General features: G+C 34.5%; 1 protein-coding gene across 4 annotated transcripts in view; it reads left to right on the top strand.

Moving 5' to 3' along the window:
* SLC36A4 (solute carrier family 36 member 4) overlaps positions 1–15,733 on the top strand; it is a 42,105-nt gene that overhangs the window by 12,889 nt on the left and 13,483 nt on the right. For 3 of the 4 annotated variants that reach the window (XM_036426777.2, XM_036426781.2, XM_036426782.2), the window contains 4 exons: positions 3,462–3,546; positions 8,355–8,582; positions 10,603–10,701; positions 13,527–13,696. In XM_036426777.2, the coding sequence (XP_036282670.1) occupies positions 3,462–3,546; positions 8,355–8,582; positions 10,603–10,701; positions 13,527–13,696 (582 nt within the window). The remainder of the gene's footprint in view (positions 1–3,461; positions 3,547–8,354; positions 8,583–10,602; positions 10,702–13,526; positions 13,697–15,733) is intronic. The other variant, XM_036426779.2, reaches the window with a different exon arrangement.

Raw genomic sequence — 15,733 nt, 5'->3', positions numbered from 1 at the left:
TGCCTCTTGCACACCCCCTACTGGGGATAGCCCGCAACCAAGGTAATGCCCTTGACCGGAATAGAACCCTGGACCTTTCAGTCCCCAAGCCGATGCTCTATCCATTGAGCCAAACCAGTTTCAGCAACATAATCTTTAGAGTTAGACTTGAGATCAGATCTCAACTCTACCATTTTTCAATTTTATGACCTTGGACAAATTATTTTGTTTTAGTTTTCTCACTATCAAATGAGTTTAAATAATACTTGCTTCACAAGCTTACTGCAGTAGTTTAAATAAAGTAATATTTATGAAGCACCTGGCAAACTTCTATAATAATAAAAATGTAACCTGATAATTAGACCAGACGTCCTTTCGGACTACCTTCCAGATGAAGCCGGGGCTACGAGGGAAGCCCAGGTCCCGGGTGCCAGAGGGAAGCCTGTGCCTGCAGCTGGGGGGAAGGAAGGCCTACTCTTGCATGAATTTTGTGCAATGGGCATTTAGTATGATATGATCATGTTTAGTAATTTTTCAAGTAAAAGAAAAAATTTTTCAAGAAAAGAAAATTATGCTGTTTAGCTACATGCTTAGAAGACATCTGAAGTATGCATTTTAGGATATTCTTATCTTATTGGTTAAATATAATTCTATCATTGGTGGACATGGTTAATCAAAGCCCGGAAAAATAAGCATAGATGATCAACAAAATGCTGAGTGTGGTACAAATTATATGTGCAGTGAAAATTAAAAGAAAGAATAGTGTTAGTTTATGGTTAAATGTGGCCTTCCTAGGGATTTTTAGGAGTTTAGATATATTTATGAGCTGCTCAGAGTTCTTAATATGCTGAGTAGGAAAAGGAAGAAAACAGTCTCAGGCCCTAGGGATTTTCCCCAAGAACTGTATCTTCCTCCTGCTCCAGTCCAAAGGCAGCTGTGTCATGTTTTTTTAATCAAAAGAATGACTTTACATTGAAGTGGTTGGAATGATTATTGGTGGGATACTAATGTCAAAGATAAATGAAGAGACCTTAAGGTAATACTTAAATGTAATTCATCAGAGAGAAGAAACCTGAATTCATTTCGGGTACCAAAATTACTTTCAAAAGAGGTACCTGAGGAACCATGGAGAACTGTAGAGATAGGGCCAGAATGAAGATATAGGCAAGGGCTCTTTTAGTTTCAAATGGCAGAAGGAGGGTCTGTAGATTTGCAGATAGGATTATTTGACAGCTTGACACTTATGATCAGATGATAGATTATAATGAATTAGTAGGTGCATGCTATTGTAGTCATTTATTGTTCCCAGAACAAAATTGAGAATCTTGCCTAGCCTAGTGACTCAGTTGGTTGAGTGTTGTCCTGTACAACAAAAAGGTTGTGGGCTTGAATCCTGCTCAGGGCACATACTTTAGTTGCCAGTTTGATCCCCAGTTGGGACACATACAGGAGGCAATTTATGGATGTTTCTCTTTCATGTTGATGTTTCTCTCTCCTCCCCCTCTCTAAAATCAATAAAAATATCCTTGGGTGAGGATGAAAAAGATGAGAAGTATGGGCTATATATTAATATGTAGACAAATTTGTGACTTAACTGCCATACCCAAATAATGCTATCGGGTCTAGTAATAATTAATGTCGTTTTTAAACATTCGTTTAAAATCTTGCTTGGCGTTGACTTGTATTGACAGAACCTTCAAACACGTGGTATCTACAGAACGTGTGAAGTGCAATTAACAAGTTTTGCTTGAAAAAGTTTGTGTTTGGTTTGGTTTTTGTTGCAAAACTAGGGCTAAAAAGATGGCGGATGAAGAGCATATTCGGCACTGCATGCTTTACGAGTTCCAATTAGGAAGAAAAGCAAGTGAGGCTGCAAAAAACATCTGTAGTCCTCTTGGTCAAGATGCAGTTAGCGCCAGAAAATGCCAGCGTTGGTTTGAGAAATTTTGCGAGGGAAATTTTTCGTTAGATGACAAGAGTGGTCGAGGCCGTGTGTCCAATTTTGATCAAGAAGCTCTTCAAGCTCTTTTGGTGCAAAATCCTCAAATTACCCAGCAAGAGCTTGCAACAACTTTAAATTGTTCACAGAAAACAATTTCCAATCAATTGCGTGCACTTGGCAAAGTCCAAAAGTTTGGAAAATGGGTTCCTCATGAGTTGACCAACAACAACCGTAATCAAAGAGTCACAATTTGCAGTTCGCTCCTCTCTCGTCAAAACCGTTTGCCGTTTTTAGAGCAAATTGTTACCAGAGATGAACAATGGGTGCTGTATGTTAATTTGAAAAGGCGGCCTCAATGGTTGGACAAAAATGAGGCTCCGCAGCCCACGCCAAAACCTGACTTGCATGCGAAAAAAGTGATGTTGTGTGTTTGGTGGAACTTTAAAGGAATTCTTCATTATGAACTTTTACCATCTAACCAAACCATTACAAGTGCAGTGTATAGTGCCCAATTGGAAAGGTTAGCCCAAGCTTTAAGAGAAAAAGAACCCGCACTGATTAATCGGAAGGGCGTAATTCTTCACCACAATAATGCACGACCGCATACTGCAAGAATCACTGCTGAAAAACTGCGCCAGTTGGAATGGGAAGTTCTCCCTCAACCTGCATATTTTCCTGAGATTGCCCCTTCCGATTACCATTTGTTTCGTTCTTTGCAAAACTTCCTTCTTGGAAAAAAATTTAATAATGAAGAATGCCTCAAAAATGCATTGACCGAATTTTTTGCATCAAAATCACAAGAATTTTACAACGGAGGGATTAAAATGCTTCCTGAGCGTTGGGCACAAGTAGTAGAAAACAACAGCAACTATATTGTTGATTAAATTTTGTTGTATTGTCTAAATAAATTCGATTTAAAGTTGTATAAAACGACATTAATTATTACTAGACCTAATAATTTGGTGATATCTCTTAACCTTCCTCATACACTGTTTTGTGTAGCTGGAATTTTATAGGTAATCTCTTCAGAAAATAAGGACAGAGCTAAGCTATTGAAGAGGTCTCCAATGGCATGATTAGGGCCATGCCCCCAGTCCTCTCCGATTCCATGTTATTAGTGATTTGATAGTAGAGAGTGATATTTGCAAATGACATGAAGATGGGAGGCTTTGGAAATACACTGGGTTAATCTGAAAAATACCTTGAGAAGTAGAAGAGATATGATTAATTTAAAAGAAGAAATGTTTTCATTAAATCATTTTATAAGTATATACTCACAAACTGTTGAATTTCAGAAATAAGTGATGGGAAAATTTTGGCCTTTTAACTTAATGAAACAGTCTTTTTTCCTCAGTAGTAATTGTAGTGATATACTGATCATAAAAGTGTGCTTTTTGTAGAAAATACTTTAATTATTTTTTATATTAAGGATGTGAAAAGAACATACACTATTATAATGTTTTTAAGTAGTTAAAAAGAAAATAGATATTGATATTTCAGCAGCTCTTATTAATACTCATTTGTGGGTATGTCTTTTTAGGAGTGTGGTTGACTTTTTTCTGGTGATAACACAGCTGGGATTCTGTAGTGTTTATATTGTCTTCTTAGCTGAAAATGTGAAACAAGTAAGTATTTTTCTCCAGTTATTGAAATCGTTTTCTTCCAATGCCATAATTTAGCATCATGTTTCCTCTGAGTAAGCCGTGGCCAAATATGCAAATGTGTTTCTTTCATTAAGCATGTTTCTTTGTAGATTTTCCTTTAGTTGGATTTCTGCTATTATTGCTGATCTTACTTTTCTTATCATTATATCAATAATGCTTGTTCATTCGGATCAGAACAGGACATAATTTACTGAATCTTAGCTACCTGAAATTTAGGTACACAGATGTTCGGGAGCATATTCTTTACATTGATGTTTTATAAAGACATACAAGGCTTTAGCCAGCGGCCTAAAGAGTGAAGTACAAAAGTGGATATTACTAAAATGCAACAATTATTGCCATGGTCTAAAGAGATGCTGTGTCCAGGAGTGTACAGTGTTCTTTAATTTTCTCCATATGTAAATGTTTGCTTTAAGAGGAAGTGGTTTGCAGTCTTAATAGAGACTGTTGATTTGAACAAATATGCAAAGCACTGAAATAAAAAAGCTCCTCTATCGAAACAGTGATAGAGCACATTTCTTTATGTGCTTTCACTGGTAGTTTGTCTTTATTATTCCTACATTACACCCTGCTCTTTCAATATTTTAATAGCATTTATTATCCACATGTGTATGGTGCAATATTAGGCATTTTACATAATAATATGTAGTATTTATCTTCTAGGTATTTTAATGCAAAATTATAACATGACTGTTTTCTAAAGAATCCGTATGTATACATATAAGTATATCTGACTTATATTTCTAAATATAAAGAATATTTTATATTTGGACCAAGGATTGGCAAACTTTTCTGTAAAAGGCCAGATAATAAGTATTTTCACTGTTGCTGGACATATGGCCTTTGTTTCAACTTAGCTGTAAACAACAATACATAAGCAAATAGATATGGCTGTATTTCAATAAAATTTTATTTGCAAAAATAGGCTGGATTTGGTCTTTGAGCCATAGTTTGCTAAAGTCAGTGGCTTAGATTTCTAATGTTGGAAAGGCTTATTGAATCAAACCCCCTTTTATAAATGAGAGAATTGATGATTTCATTAGCATTACTCATTATAGATGATGTACTTTTAATTTTGCAAGTAGTTAATTTCACAAGTTGTATTTTCCTAGGACTACTAACTCAGTTGAGACGCTATTTATTGTCAAGAGCTGATAAGACATAACATCTTACCAATCATTTATGTAGAATACAATGGAAATTATGCCTTTCTAGGATTGTGCAACATGTAGTGTACTGTATCTTTTTTATTATCTCCTAAGAGAGCAACCAAAAGCTTGATTTGAATTTATGAATAATGAATAATGCTAATGATGCCTTATTTCATATTTTATAAGCTATGACATATCATTTAATCTTTGCAACTACTCTGTAATGTAATGTTAGTACTATGCTCATTTTATGAATGAGGAAACTGAGTCTTGCCATATGTGAGCAATGTGCCCTATAAATTAGGCTAAAGTCTAAGTCTGACATAGCTATCACCCAGCATGTTCATTGCTCATCACTGGACAGAACATTGTTTGATTTTAGTTGTGTGTGTTTGTGTGTGTGTGTGTGTGTGTGACCAAAATAGTATGTAAAGTACATAAAATGAATATCCGAAGCTTAGTATTGGTGATATTCTCCTATAAAATACTATCAGTTGCTTCCAAAGGTAAATAGAAGAATTTAACACATTTGCACATGTGCTAGAATACCAGGTAGAAAAGCGATGCTTTGGGAGGTAAGAAGAATGCCTATTATGGATAGAAAGATGAAATAAAGGGCAACATGGAAAAAGACATTCACTGAGACTTGAGAAAAATTGAAAGGAATGATGAACATGTCACCTCGGCAGAGCAGACAGTCACTGAAACAGCAACATCAGAGATTTCCACTCTCTCCAGAGGTGCTCACATTTGATAGCAGTCTGCGGTAGTTGGATCAAACCTTATCAACACACAGTTGATCAAATCTTACCAATTACTACTACCATTACAGCAGCGGTAACCATAGTTAACCAGCGGTAACTACAGCAGCAGTTCTCAACCTGTGGGTCATCGTGAGAATCGCTAGCAGGGTCACCTAAGACCATCAGAAAACACAGATATTTACATCACAATTCATAATACTAGCAAAATTACAGTTATGAAGTAGTAATGAAAATAATTTTATGGTTGGGGGTCACCACAACATGAGGAACTGTATTACAGGATTGCGGCATTAGAAAGGTTGAGAACCACTGCTCTAGAACATTTCAGAGAGATGAAATAGTATATATGGGCCTTGTGAGAAATGAAGAGTAGGGAAGGGATATTAAGGAAAAAAAAATTTGATATGGACTTTAGAGTCAAAAGATTTGAATTCAAATCCCTGCTCTCTCAGTTTTACCTCACTCATTGGGAAAGATCCCTTAATCCTTACTCAAGTCTCAGTTTCCTTGTTTGTAAAATGGGAATAGTAATAAAAGCTCCCCTTGTTCCCATGTTGGGAGGCTCAGCTGACAAGAGTTGTAAAGCCTTTGTAAACTGTCAAGCAGCATACCAATGTAGGGTATGATGGCTTTGATTTTGATTTTAGCTTTGCTGAAAAACATAACCTGCCTTTGGAATTTTAACCATTAGATTACTGAATAATTGAAAAAAGTTAATAAGTAGTGATTTTTAGTCAATTTGAGCTCTAACTGGAAACAATTGAATTTAGTAATTTTATTTTATAATATTTATTTCAGTGTTTTGCATTTTGGTAAACATGTGAGATCATAGGAAGTCCTATTAGATAGCCAATCTCTGTCTCTAGAGAGCACCAAAGGACTCAAATGTTTACCTGAATCTTGCTCTAGGTATGTATCTACATTTTTATTTTATTTTTAATCCTGAAAATTTTTATAATCATTGTTCTGCCAAAGAATACTAAATTATGAGATATTTGTGATAGAATTAATTTCGGATTCCCAAGCACCTCATGATTAAAAAAAAAACATTTTTAAAACTGGTTATGTAACTGCTTTTCTCTTGCCAGCTGTCCTTGTTAGTACTAATTTTGATCAATATCTAATCTGATTATTGGAGTTACTTCTTTGATGCAAAAGTTTTTGGCTCTGAATAATTTGGTTACTGAGAAAAATTGAGTCAACAAATAAAATATCTTCTTAAGAGCCAAGTATTGTGAATTACCAGTTTAGTTTCTATTTCAAATTATAAAAAATAAAATATAAAGTTTTGATGGCCACTTATAAGATTAATGTGAGATAAACATTTTTTAAATGGTGTATGGTATAACCTGACAGAGTATTAATCCAGTATGAGTAAGAAATTGCCTGTATAATTTAAAACTAGAAGATATTCCATGCAGTTGAAGATGATTTGTACATTTTTAGGTGTTTATTGTGGAATTATTAAGATTAAAATTAAAATTAAGACTTGAATTGTTAATCACATGAGAATTCTGTCCTGAACTTCTGATTTGTTGGCCTGTTAATACTTACTCTGTTTAGAGGGAGAGATGTTGGAAGGGAAGCCAGATGCCTACTTGGGCAGGGCGGCAGTATTTTATCAGGTCAGCATGTAGCTCTTACAAGCTAGATTCTGGAGTCTCAAGCCTAGGTTTGAATTCTTGAACCAACACTTACTGACTTGAAATTATGTAAGTTTTTTTTACCCTTCATAAACCTCAGTTTCCTCAACTATAAATAGAAATTTATACTACCACCCACTTCAGAGAGTTGTTTTGAGGGTTGAATGAGATGCTATATATTGAATAGATATATAGAAAGTACTCTATTAAAAATACTTGTTATTAGTATAGGATCTGGTTCTTGAAATTTTATGTATTCAGAAATTTGATAAGTTATGCTCAAAGGAGTGTACAGTGTTGGGGGCAAATAGGTTTTCACTGATATTTAAATTATGGTAAGATCAGTTTCTGCTGTGAATTTTTAAAAATTTTAAATTGTTTTTATTTTATTTTTTATGTTTTATATGTTATTGATTTTAGAGAGAGGGGAAGGGAGAGAAATCTAAAATTGATTTTAAAGTTCTCTATCATTTCATTACAATATTAGTGGGTTGGGTTATATGATTAATTGAATCAGAGAAACATTTTAATACATGGATCCTATAAAATATTGTATCACTTTTGAAAACTGAATACTAGTTTATAAAAGTGGCTGAATAAATTTTAAGGTAGAGTTGATTTATTTTAAAGAAGGTTTTTTCTTTAGCAAAAATTTATCTACTGTCTAACATATGGCCATGCATGAATTTAATGGATTCTTAATAAATACTTATTGATATGATGATAATGTAAAAACAACTGATTTTTATAGCAGTTTTAAAGCTATGATTTCTAAATTTTATTTGGGCTACTGTATTTCTAAGAGACTCTGGAGCTTTCTTCTGTGAAGAAAGTAAGCCGAAGTAGCATCCCAGTGGCCATTCTAGATAAGTAAGCCTCCTTTTTTGATGGTCTCAGAAGTAGTTTGAGCCTTTGCAGGATCATGAAGCATCATGGTTAGTCGCAAAGCTTCAAAATGAATTAGTAAATCTACCCTTATCATTATATAGTCATTTTTCTGTTCACAATATCTTAAAAATTATTTTGCAAAGAAGAGTGTCCTATTTTAATATCCTTAAATTTAATATATATATATTTCTGGGAAACTAGCATCTTAAAAGTAAATATTGTAAAGGAATTTATCACTGAGTGTATAGATCATAAGTTTCTTTTATAAGTTGATGGAAATTTTTTCCCACCCTCTTTCTTATTCTCTTAATAATCCTGTGTAGATTCATGAAGGATTCCTGGAGAGTAAAGCGCTTGTTTTTAATAGCACCAATTCATCAAATCCATGTGAGAGAAGAAGTATTGACCTAAGGATATATATGCTTTGCTTTCTTCCATTTTTAATTCTCTTGGTCTTCATTCGTGAGCTGAAGAATCTGTTCATGCTCTCATTCCTTGCCAACATTTCCATGGCTGTCAGTCTTGTGATAATTTATCAATACGTTGTTAGGGTAAGTATAACAAGTTTTCACTGTCATATGTTTCTTAATAAGTAAATTTTTTGTTTACTTTGAAGGTAAAAGTAATGTGTGAAGACCCCTACTTCACATGAGGCACACAGGAGATAATCAGATACTGCTGATTGCAGTGTGTGACCTAGAGGTTTAAGTACAGGCTTCGTAGTTAGATCTGGTATTGAAGCTTGGTAACTGTCTTTCTGGGCTTTATGGTATTGCTTCCAAAGGTAGTAATACTCTCCTATTAGAGTTGTGTGATTTAAGGTCACACACATGCCTAAGAACTTGTTAGTGTTTTCTTTATTCCTTTAAGATTTGAACCAATCACAAGAGATGGGAATATAGATATAGTTTTATAATTTTCTTCCACTTCTGAACCTTTTATTTGCTGCTACTACTTCAGTCAACTGACACTGCTGTAACCTCTTTATTGGAACTATGCAGTAACCTCAACTGATTCCATTGTTCATAATCTTGGGATTTTAAACCCACTTTCCATAAAAGAATGTATTCAAGGGATTCTGCAAATTCCTTGAAATTATTTGTAAGACTTAATGAGTTTCTTGATGTATATGTATGCTTTCTCCTGGGCACCTATAAGCTTTCATCTCTCAGACAGGCCAGGAACTTAAGAAAGGTGGAGACTCTCTGTTCTTTCTTTCCTGGTCAAGTCATTCTTGGGTATTGCTGCCAAAGCAGTTATTCTGAAATCTCCAGTAGCATTCATTACAGATTCTATTATGATGGATGGATGTTTCACCCTCCCCCCACCCCCTGAATTCCAAAACCTGTAGAAATAGCATGTACAAATTCTTATACCATGTACAAATTGAAGGGAACAGGCAGGAATAGCTCAAGACTTCCTGGAGTTCATGATCCTTACCTGAACAAGGAAGAGTGAGTGAGCTGAAAGTAAAGTTCCTTAAATAAAAGCAGTGTGAGCATTGAATAACAGTTTAGTGTTATCAGATGTTCCAAACACTTTAATACCCTTTTTATTCTGACTCTAGCTTATATTTTTAGTCCTGAATCACTGTTAATCACACAATTCTTCCTAAGTTTCAAATGTTCTAGACCTCTCCATTTCCCAAATTACCTGTGTGCTCTCACACTTCAGTTACTTAGTTCATCCTCTTTTCCTTGGCCTTGAATTTCACTTGCAATCAGATAAGGCAGAGAACACATTTGGGACAAAGAGAGTAGGGACTAGATTTGGGCTTGCTGGAAGAGGTGGCCATTGTGGAGCCAGAGATCTTGAAGAAAGATGTGCAGTTTATAAGTTTCAGATAGTGAGAGTCAGAACAAAGCTATGAGGCAGGACCAGGTAACCGAACCCCAAGTCAAGGCATATGCACAAGTAATAAACTTCTTATCAGCTGTCAGGTTAGAGACTAACACACTGAAAACGGGGGATCTGGGCTAGGGAGCAGCACAGCGTGACGAGGCAGAAAGTCAGAGTCTGGAGCCGGGTGTCTTAGAGACTGAGCCATGAAAATAGAAAAAGAAGGACGTTTGTTGACCATCCGTAGTAGTTGATAACTGATTAAATGGCTCTCAGTCCCTGCGTATGCTTATGTTTCCTATTATGGTAGGAGCCCTACCCAGTGTGAACAGCCTGGGACTTGCAGATGGAAACAGGTAATAAGGAGCATTTAGCTCAGATGGAATGTGTGGGCATGAGGAAAACAACTGCTTTGGCAGTGAAATTCTAACAGCTTGGCTACATTTAACAGAGGATGCTTAAAGTGCTTATGGAAAGAATTATTCATTTTTGTAATGCATATAGGGTGGGGCAAAAGTAGATTATTTGTTCACATGGGAATAACACAATAATTAATAAATAATAATACAAGAATAATATCTGTTTTGGGTACTCAAATTGTAAAACCTACTTTACCCCACCCTGTACTTGCTGCTGTTAAGCTGAGAAGTGTGTGATTTTGCTCTTTCATTTAAAAATTCTTTAAAGTAAGTACAGATGTAACTTGCATTATTTTTTTCTTTCTTTTTCCAGAATATGCCAGATCCCCACAACCTTCCAATAGTGGCTGGTTGGAAAAAATACCCACTTTTTTTTGGTACTGCTATATTTGCTTTTGAAGGCATAGGAGTGGTAAGGATTCAGTCTTTATTATTTTTTACAATTTTAAATCAACAAAAAGGTTTATATAGTCTAAATGCATTTAAAAATGTGTTTTTAATTTTTCTATGAAAAATTTTATTTTTAGAATATGTTTGCATTTCTTAGACATATCACTTAAACTCTAATTCTCTTTATTTTAATCTGTAACATGAGGGTAGATGATTTTTAAAAATTTATTATGGAAAATTTCAAACCTATAGAAAATTTAGAGAATAACCTAGTTTAAGAAACCATTAACTCATGACCAGTTTTGTTTTATCTATATTCCATCTATTCTACCAAGCCTGGGTTATATTCAAATCCCAAACATCATATTGTATAGACTAGATGACTTGAAGTGAATTGAAATGTTACTCTTTCATAAGAAGAGTAAAATATAAATTCTCCCTTTGGATTTATGCATGTTTGGTTTGAAAAATAATGTCATTATAAGGGTAATTCCAAGAGTTACAGGCATCTTGGGGATTTTAAGATCTTAAATATTTCCATTCAAGTTTTTTAAAAGCCTGGAATTGTGTAGATTTGTGGAAAAAAGAATATTGCTATCTACTCCATAGCTTATGTTTCAGTCTGATGGTTTTTTATGAGAGCAAAACTACTTATAAACACCTGTTAATATGAAACACAGACAAAATAGATGTAAAAGACAATTTTACACCATTTCACTTGGGTTTCTGCTTTCTGAGTTCTATAGAGAATTCTCACAAGTTCTTACAGCTCCACTTATCACTGTTACAGGCAATCACATTTAGATTTTCATGTCTATCTTTACCTACTAAGCTCTCGTTAACTGTTGGATATTTACAGTTCAGTGTTTTGTTTTGTTTTCCTGACATCTCAAATTCAGCAACTCCAGATTTTGACACATACTTTCTTAATGCTTTACTTTTTCACTTCCCTATTTCTCTCGTTTTATTTTCAATAGCTGAAGCTTGAAACATTGGAATAATTCTTTTTACTTTGTTACTGGTTTCCTAATTCCAGTCAGCAATTAAGGCATGTTGATTCTTCTTCCATATTTCCCCAAATCTATTCAGTGAGATTTTATGTAAAGCAGCCACAATGCTGCTTGACACAGAGGGAGGCTTCCTAAATGCTAATTCTTCTCCTTCCCCTTTTCTAGCTTCACCGGCACTATTCTTGATGGTAGGCCCTTATTTCAGGCCCGAATTATGTCTGGAGCACCCAAATTGTTCCCTGTTCTCTCTCCTGTTTACCAGTTAATATTTCCATATGGATCTGACTTACTCATCTGAAAAGTGGGATAATATTAGAGTTACTATTGCACAGGATTATTGTGAGGATGATGTGAGATGCTACATGCAAAGCCTTTAGAAAAATGTGTGACACACTGTAAACTCTCAGTAAATAATTCTAGTATTGTTACTTAGTGTCTTTTACAGTATGGTCAAATCATATGGCCAAAGTCTCTGAAGATTTGCCTAAAAACTTAATTTGGTAATTAGCCTTTTTTTTCTTTTCCTTTACTTTTTTACATAATGAAAATTACTTATTTATCTCACTAAATTAACAGACAGTAGATACAGATGGAAAATATAGAAGCAATTATAGACGTGTATACATGGGTTACTACAGGTATGCTTTCTAGCACTGTCTGCCGAGAGACCCCATAAGCAGTGATGCCCCAGTAGCAATAAGCACACCGAGCACCCAGATCTTGATTTCTAAATACCATTCTCAACAAAAGAACCAAAGTTCCTTGGAGAAATGGCTGATTCTAAGGCTGAAGCAAGGAAATTCAAGATGAATCTGGAGCATCTTGTAGTGCCAGAAAGTATGGAAGTGCTCAAAAAACAAAAGAATGGAGGCAGGTCAAAGGACACAGAAACCAACCTGATAGAGTTTACAATGACCAAAGCTGGAATAATATGAGTAACAAAATAAATGTTTTGTATTCATCTTCAAAGTATAAATAAATACATGAATCCATACTATTATAAATTAAGTATATAATTTAATCAAATAAGGGGGATTGCCAAATAATTTATGTAACTGCTCCCTCTCCAGGAGGTGTAGCTTAACCCCCCTAGTCCCTGGAATGTGGGCTGGCTGCCTTGGGTGACTTGCTTCCAAAGAACAGAGTAGGATGAGGGGGGAAGAAAAGACCTTTACAAGCAGAGAAACCCGGCCAGCACTGCCTTAACCAAAAATTAACTTCCCCTGTGTAACTCAGGTTGATTACAAGAGTGATGAGAAGGGCACTTTCCCCTATGATAATCTTTTCTAAAACCTAAAATCCCAGTCTAGTCAAACATCAGACCTAAATAGAGGGACATCATACTATGGTAAATACCTAGCTGAGACTCCTCAGAACTATTAAGATAATGATGAATAAGGTAAGACTGAGGAACTCTCACAGACCCGAAGAGACCAAGGGGGCATGGTGACAAAATGCAGTGGAGTGTTCTTGGCGGGATGGACACTGGAACAGAAAAGGGACATGTGGAAAATCTAGTGAAATCCAAATAAAGTTTGGAGTTTAATAGTAATGCACCAGTGCTGGTTCTTAATTGTTAACAAATGTACTTTGTGTAAAATGTTAATAGGGAAAGTGTTGAAATTATTATTTTTTTAAACAGGTTTGTCTGCTAAGAGCTGATTTAAAATTTTAAAGAGTTTAAAAATTGGTAGTAATAAAATATTGATACTTCAACAATTATAAGTGTTTTAAAGGAAAAAGTTTTTCAGATAAACTACAGAAAGATTAATTTGTATATTTATGACAAGAAACTAGATTGTTTGAAATGATCTGCATTATTTCACTCTTTTTTTAGGTTCTACCACTTGAAAATCAAATGAGAGAATCAAAACGCTTCCCCCAAGCATTGAACATTGGCATGCTAATTGTTACAACTTTGTATGTAACATTAGCTACCTTAGGATATATGTGTTTTCAGGATGAAATCAAAGGCAGCATAACTTTGAATCTTCCTCAAGACGTATGGTAGGTAGCTATGAATATCTTAATTCTAATTTGTATATTATATAGATATAGTTTGCCAATATTTGATGATAAATGTGAATTCTTGGATTTATAGTTTAAACATAAATTTTTACTGATTTCTTTATAAAAATATTCTAGATTACATAAATAATTTTCAGAAGAGACCATCTTTGATTTTACAGGTCTGTGGGATTTTTTTAAAAGATAAAACATTGTAGGTTGTTCCAAAATTGAATCAAGTATAAGAGTAAAACATGGATTCTTTTACTATAGACACCTTAATAAAAAGTTTAACATTTATCCTTACTGCTAAAATATTTAAAACTCCAGTTCCTGATAAAATAATATAACATGGCCCTAGCTGGTTTTGCTCAGTGGATAGAGTGTAGGCGTGCGGACTGAAAGGTCCCAGATTCAATTCCAGTCAAGAGCACATACCCGGGTTTTGGGCTCGATCCCCAGTAGAGGATTTGCAGAAGGCAGCTGATCAATGTTTCTCTCATCATTAGTATGTTATGCTTTGATTGGTTGAATGGACTGTATGACCAGACACTTAGCATATTAGGCTTTTATATATAGGATATTAAATTCAAAATAAAGGGTATCTACAAAATTCACTTATCTAGCAGATAACGGAATGGCAATAAAAGTAGGTTTATAATTGTGAGTATGTGAAACAGTGTATTTTTGTATTATTTATGATTGTATAATTATTGTATTAACTGTAAGCCTACTTTTGCCTACTACTACATTTATTGTATGCCTTTTGTGTACTAGATATTGTTACCGGCACTAGAAACACAGTGGTGAACAGATAAAAATTTCTTCCTCATAATGCTACATTCTAGTGAACATGCTACAAAATATTAGTGGTTCAAAGCATTCAATCTAGTGATAAATACTAGATAACCCTGGTTGTCTTATTTTTTAGCTGAGAATGAAATGAGGTTCTTGATAAGGATTGAAGCTGGTCCTCATAAACGCTTCTTTTCTGCTTAACAGAGCTACCCGTAAACCAAAGATTCTTAATCTGTGTATCATGAAGGGTCTAAGAGGTACAGTGAGTTATCAGACTATTTTCAGGGGTAGCTTCTGTATTCAGCCTTGAGAGAAAGAATCAGTCAACAACTTATTTCTTAGATTAGCTTTAAATTTTTTTTAATATATCCATACCTGTGAATTAAGACTATTGATTTTTTTTTTTTAACCAATGTGGGGAAAGAATAGAAGCATTGTTTTAAAAACTAATGCTTTTACTGGACAATAGTTAGTTGTTTCCTCACCCCAAAATCTGATTTCATATATTGACTGAAAAACAATTATTTAAAAAATAGATTTCTGCTCTTTATTCGATACGAAGTCTTTTTGCTGCCAGCGTAACAGATTTTGTTTTCAAGCAAGAATCGTTTTATTTTAAAAAATATTTTTTATTGATTTTCAGAGAGTGAATAAAGGAGAGGGAGAGAGAGGAAAAGAGAGATACATTAGTGTGAGATGGTAACATCAATTGGCTGTTTCCTGCACACCCTCTGCTGGGGATCAAGCCCACAACCTGGGCATGTGCCCTGACTAGAAATCAAACCAGCAACCTTTCATTGCATAAGACGATGCCCAACCAACTGACCCACACTGGCCAAGGCCATTTTATTTTTGAAGTATTTCATTTGTGATATTGAATGGATATAGTTTCTAAAATTTACCTGTTCATACCCATTTTTATTAATATTAATTTCATATTTAATAAGTATCATTAAGTGCATTGGGGGGTATACAGAGAATAAAACATAGTCTCTAACTTTCAAGAACTTTTAATATACACTACACATTACTTACAAGTTGTTTGATGTTCTTATATGTCCTCAAATTCCTGATTTCAAGGACATTTTTTATCCTTTATAGAGATGTTTTAATGGGTATATTCTCATTTGGACCCTTATCATAGATGTTCACTTAACACCAAAATGAAATCAAAGTTTGAGTAGAGAAAAATAGTTAAGAGTGATTGAAATTACAGATGCCAAACATAAAAATTAGTGG

Source organism: Pipistrellus kuhlii, unplaced genomic scaffold (assembly GCF_014108245.1).
Source record: "Pipistrellus kuhlii isolate mPipKuh1 unplaced genomic scaffold, mPipKuh1.p scaffold_m20_p_9, whole genome shotgun sequence".
Classification (NCBI taxonomy): domain Eukaryota; kingdom Metazoa; phylum Chordata; class Mammalia; order Chiroptera; family Vespertilionidae; genus Pipistrellus; species Pipistrellus kuhlii.
The sequence above is the reverse complement of the archived record's forward strand: the minus strand, read 5'-3'. Positions and strand labels throughout refer to the sequence as shown.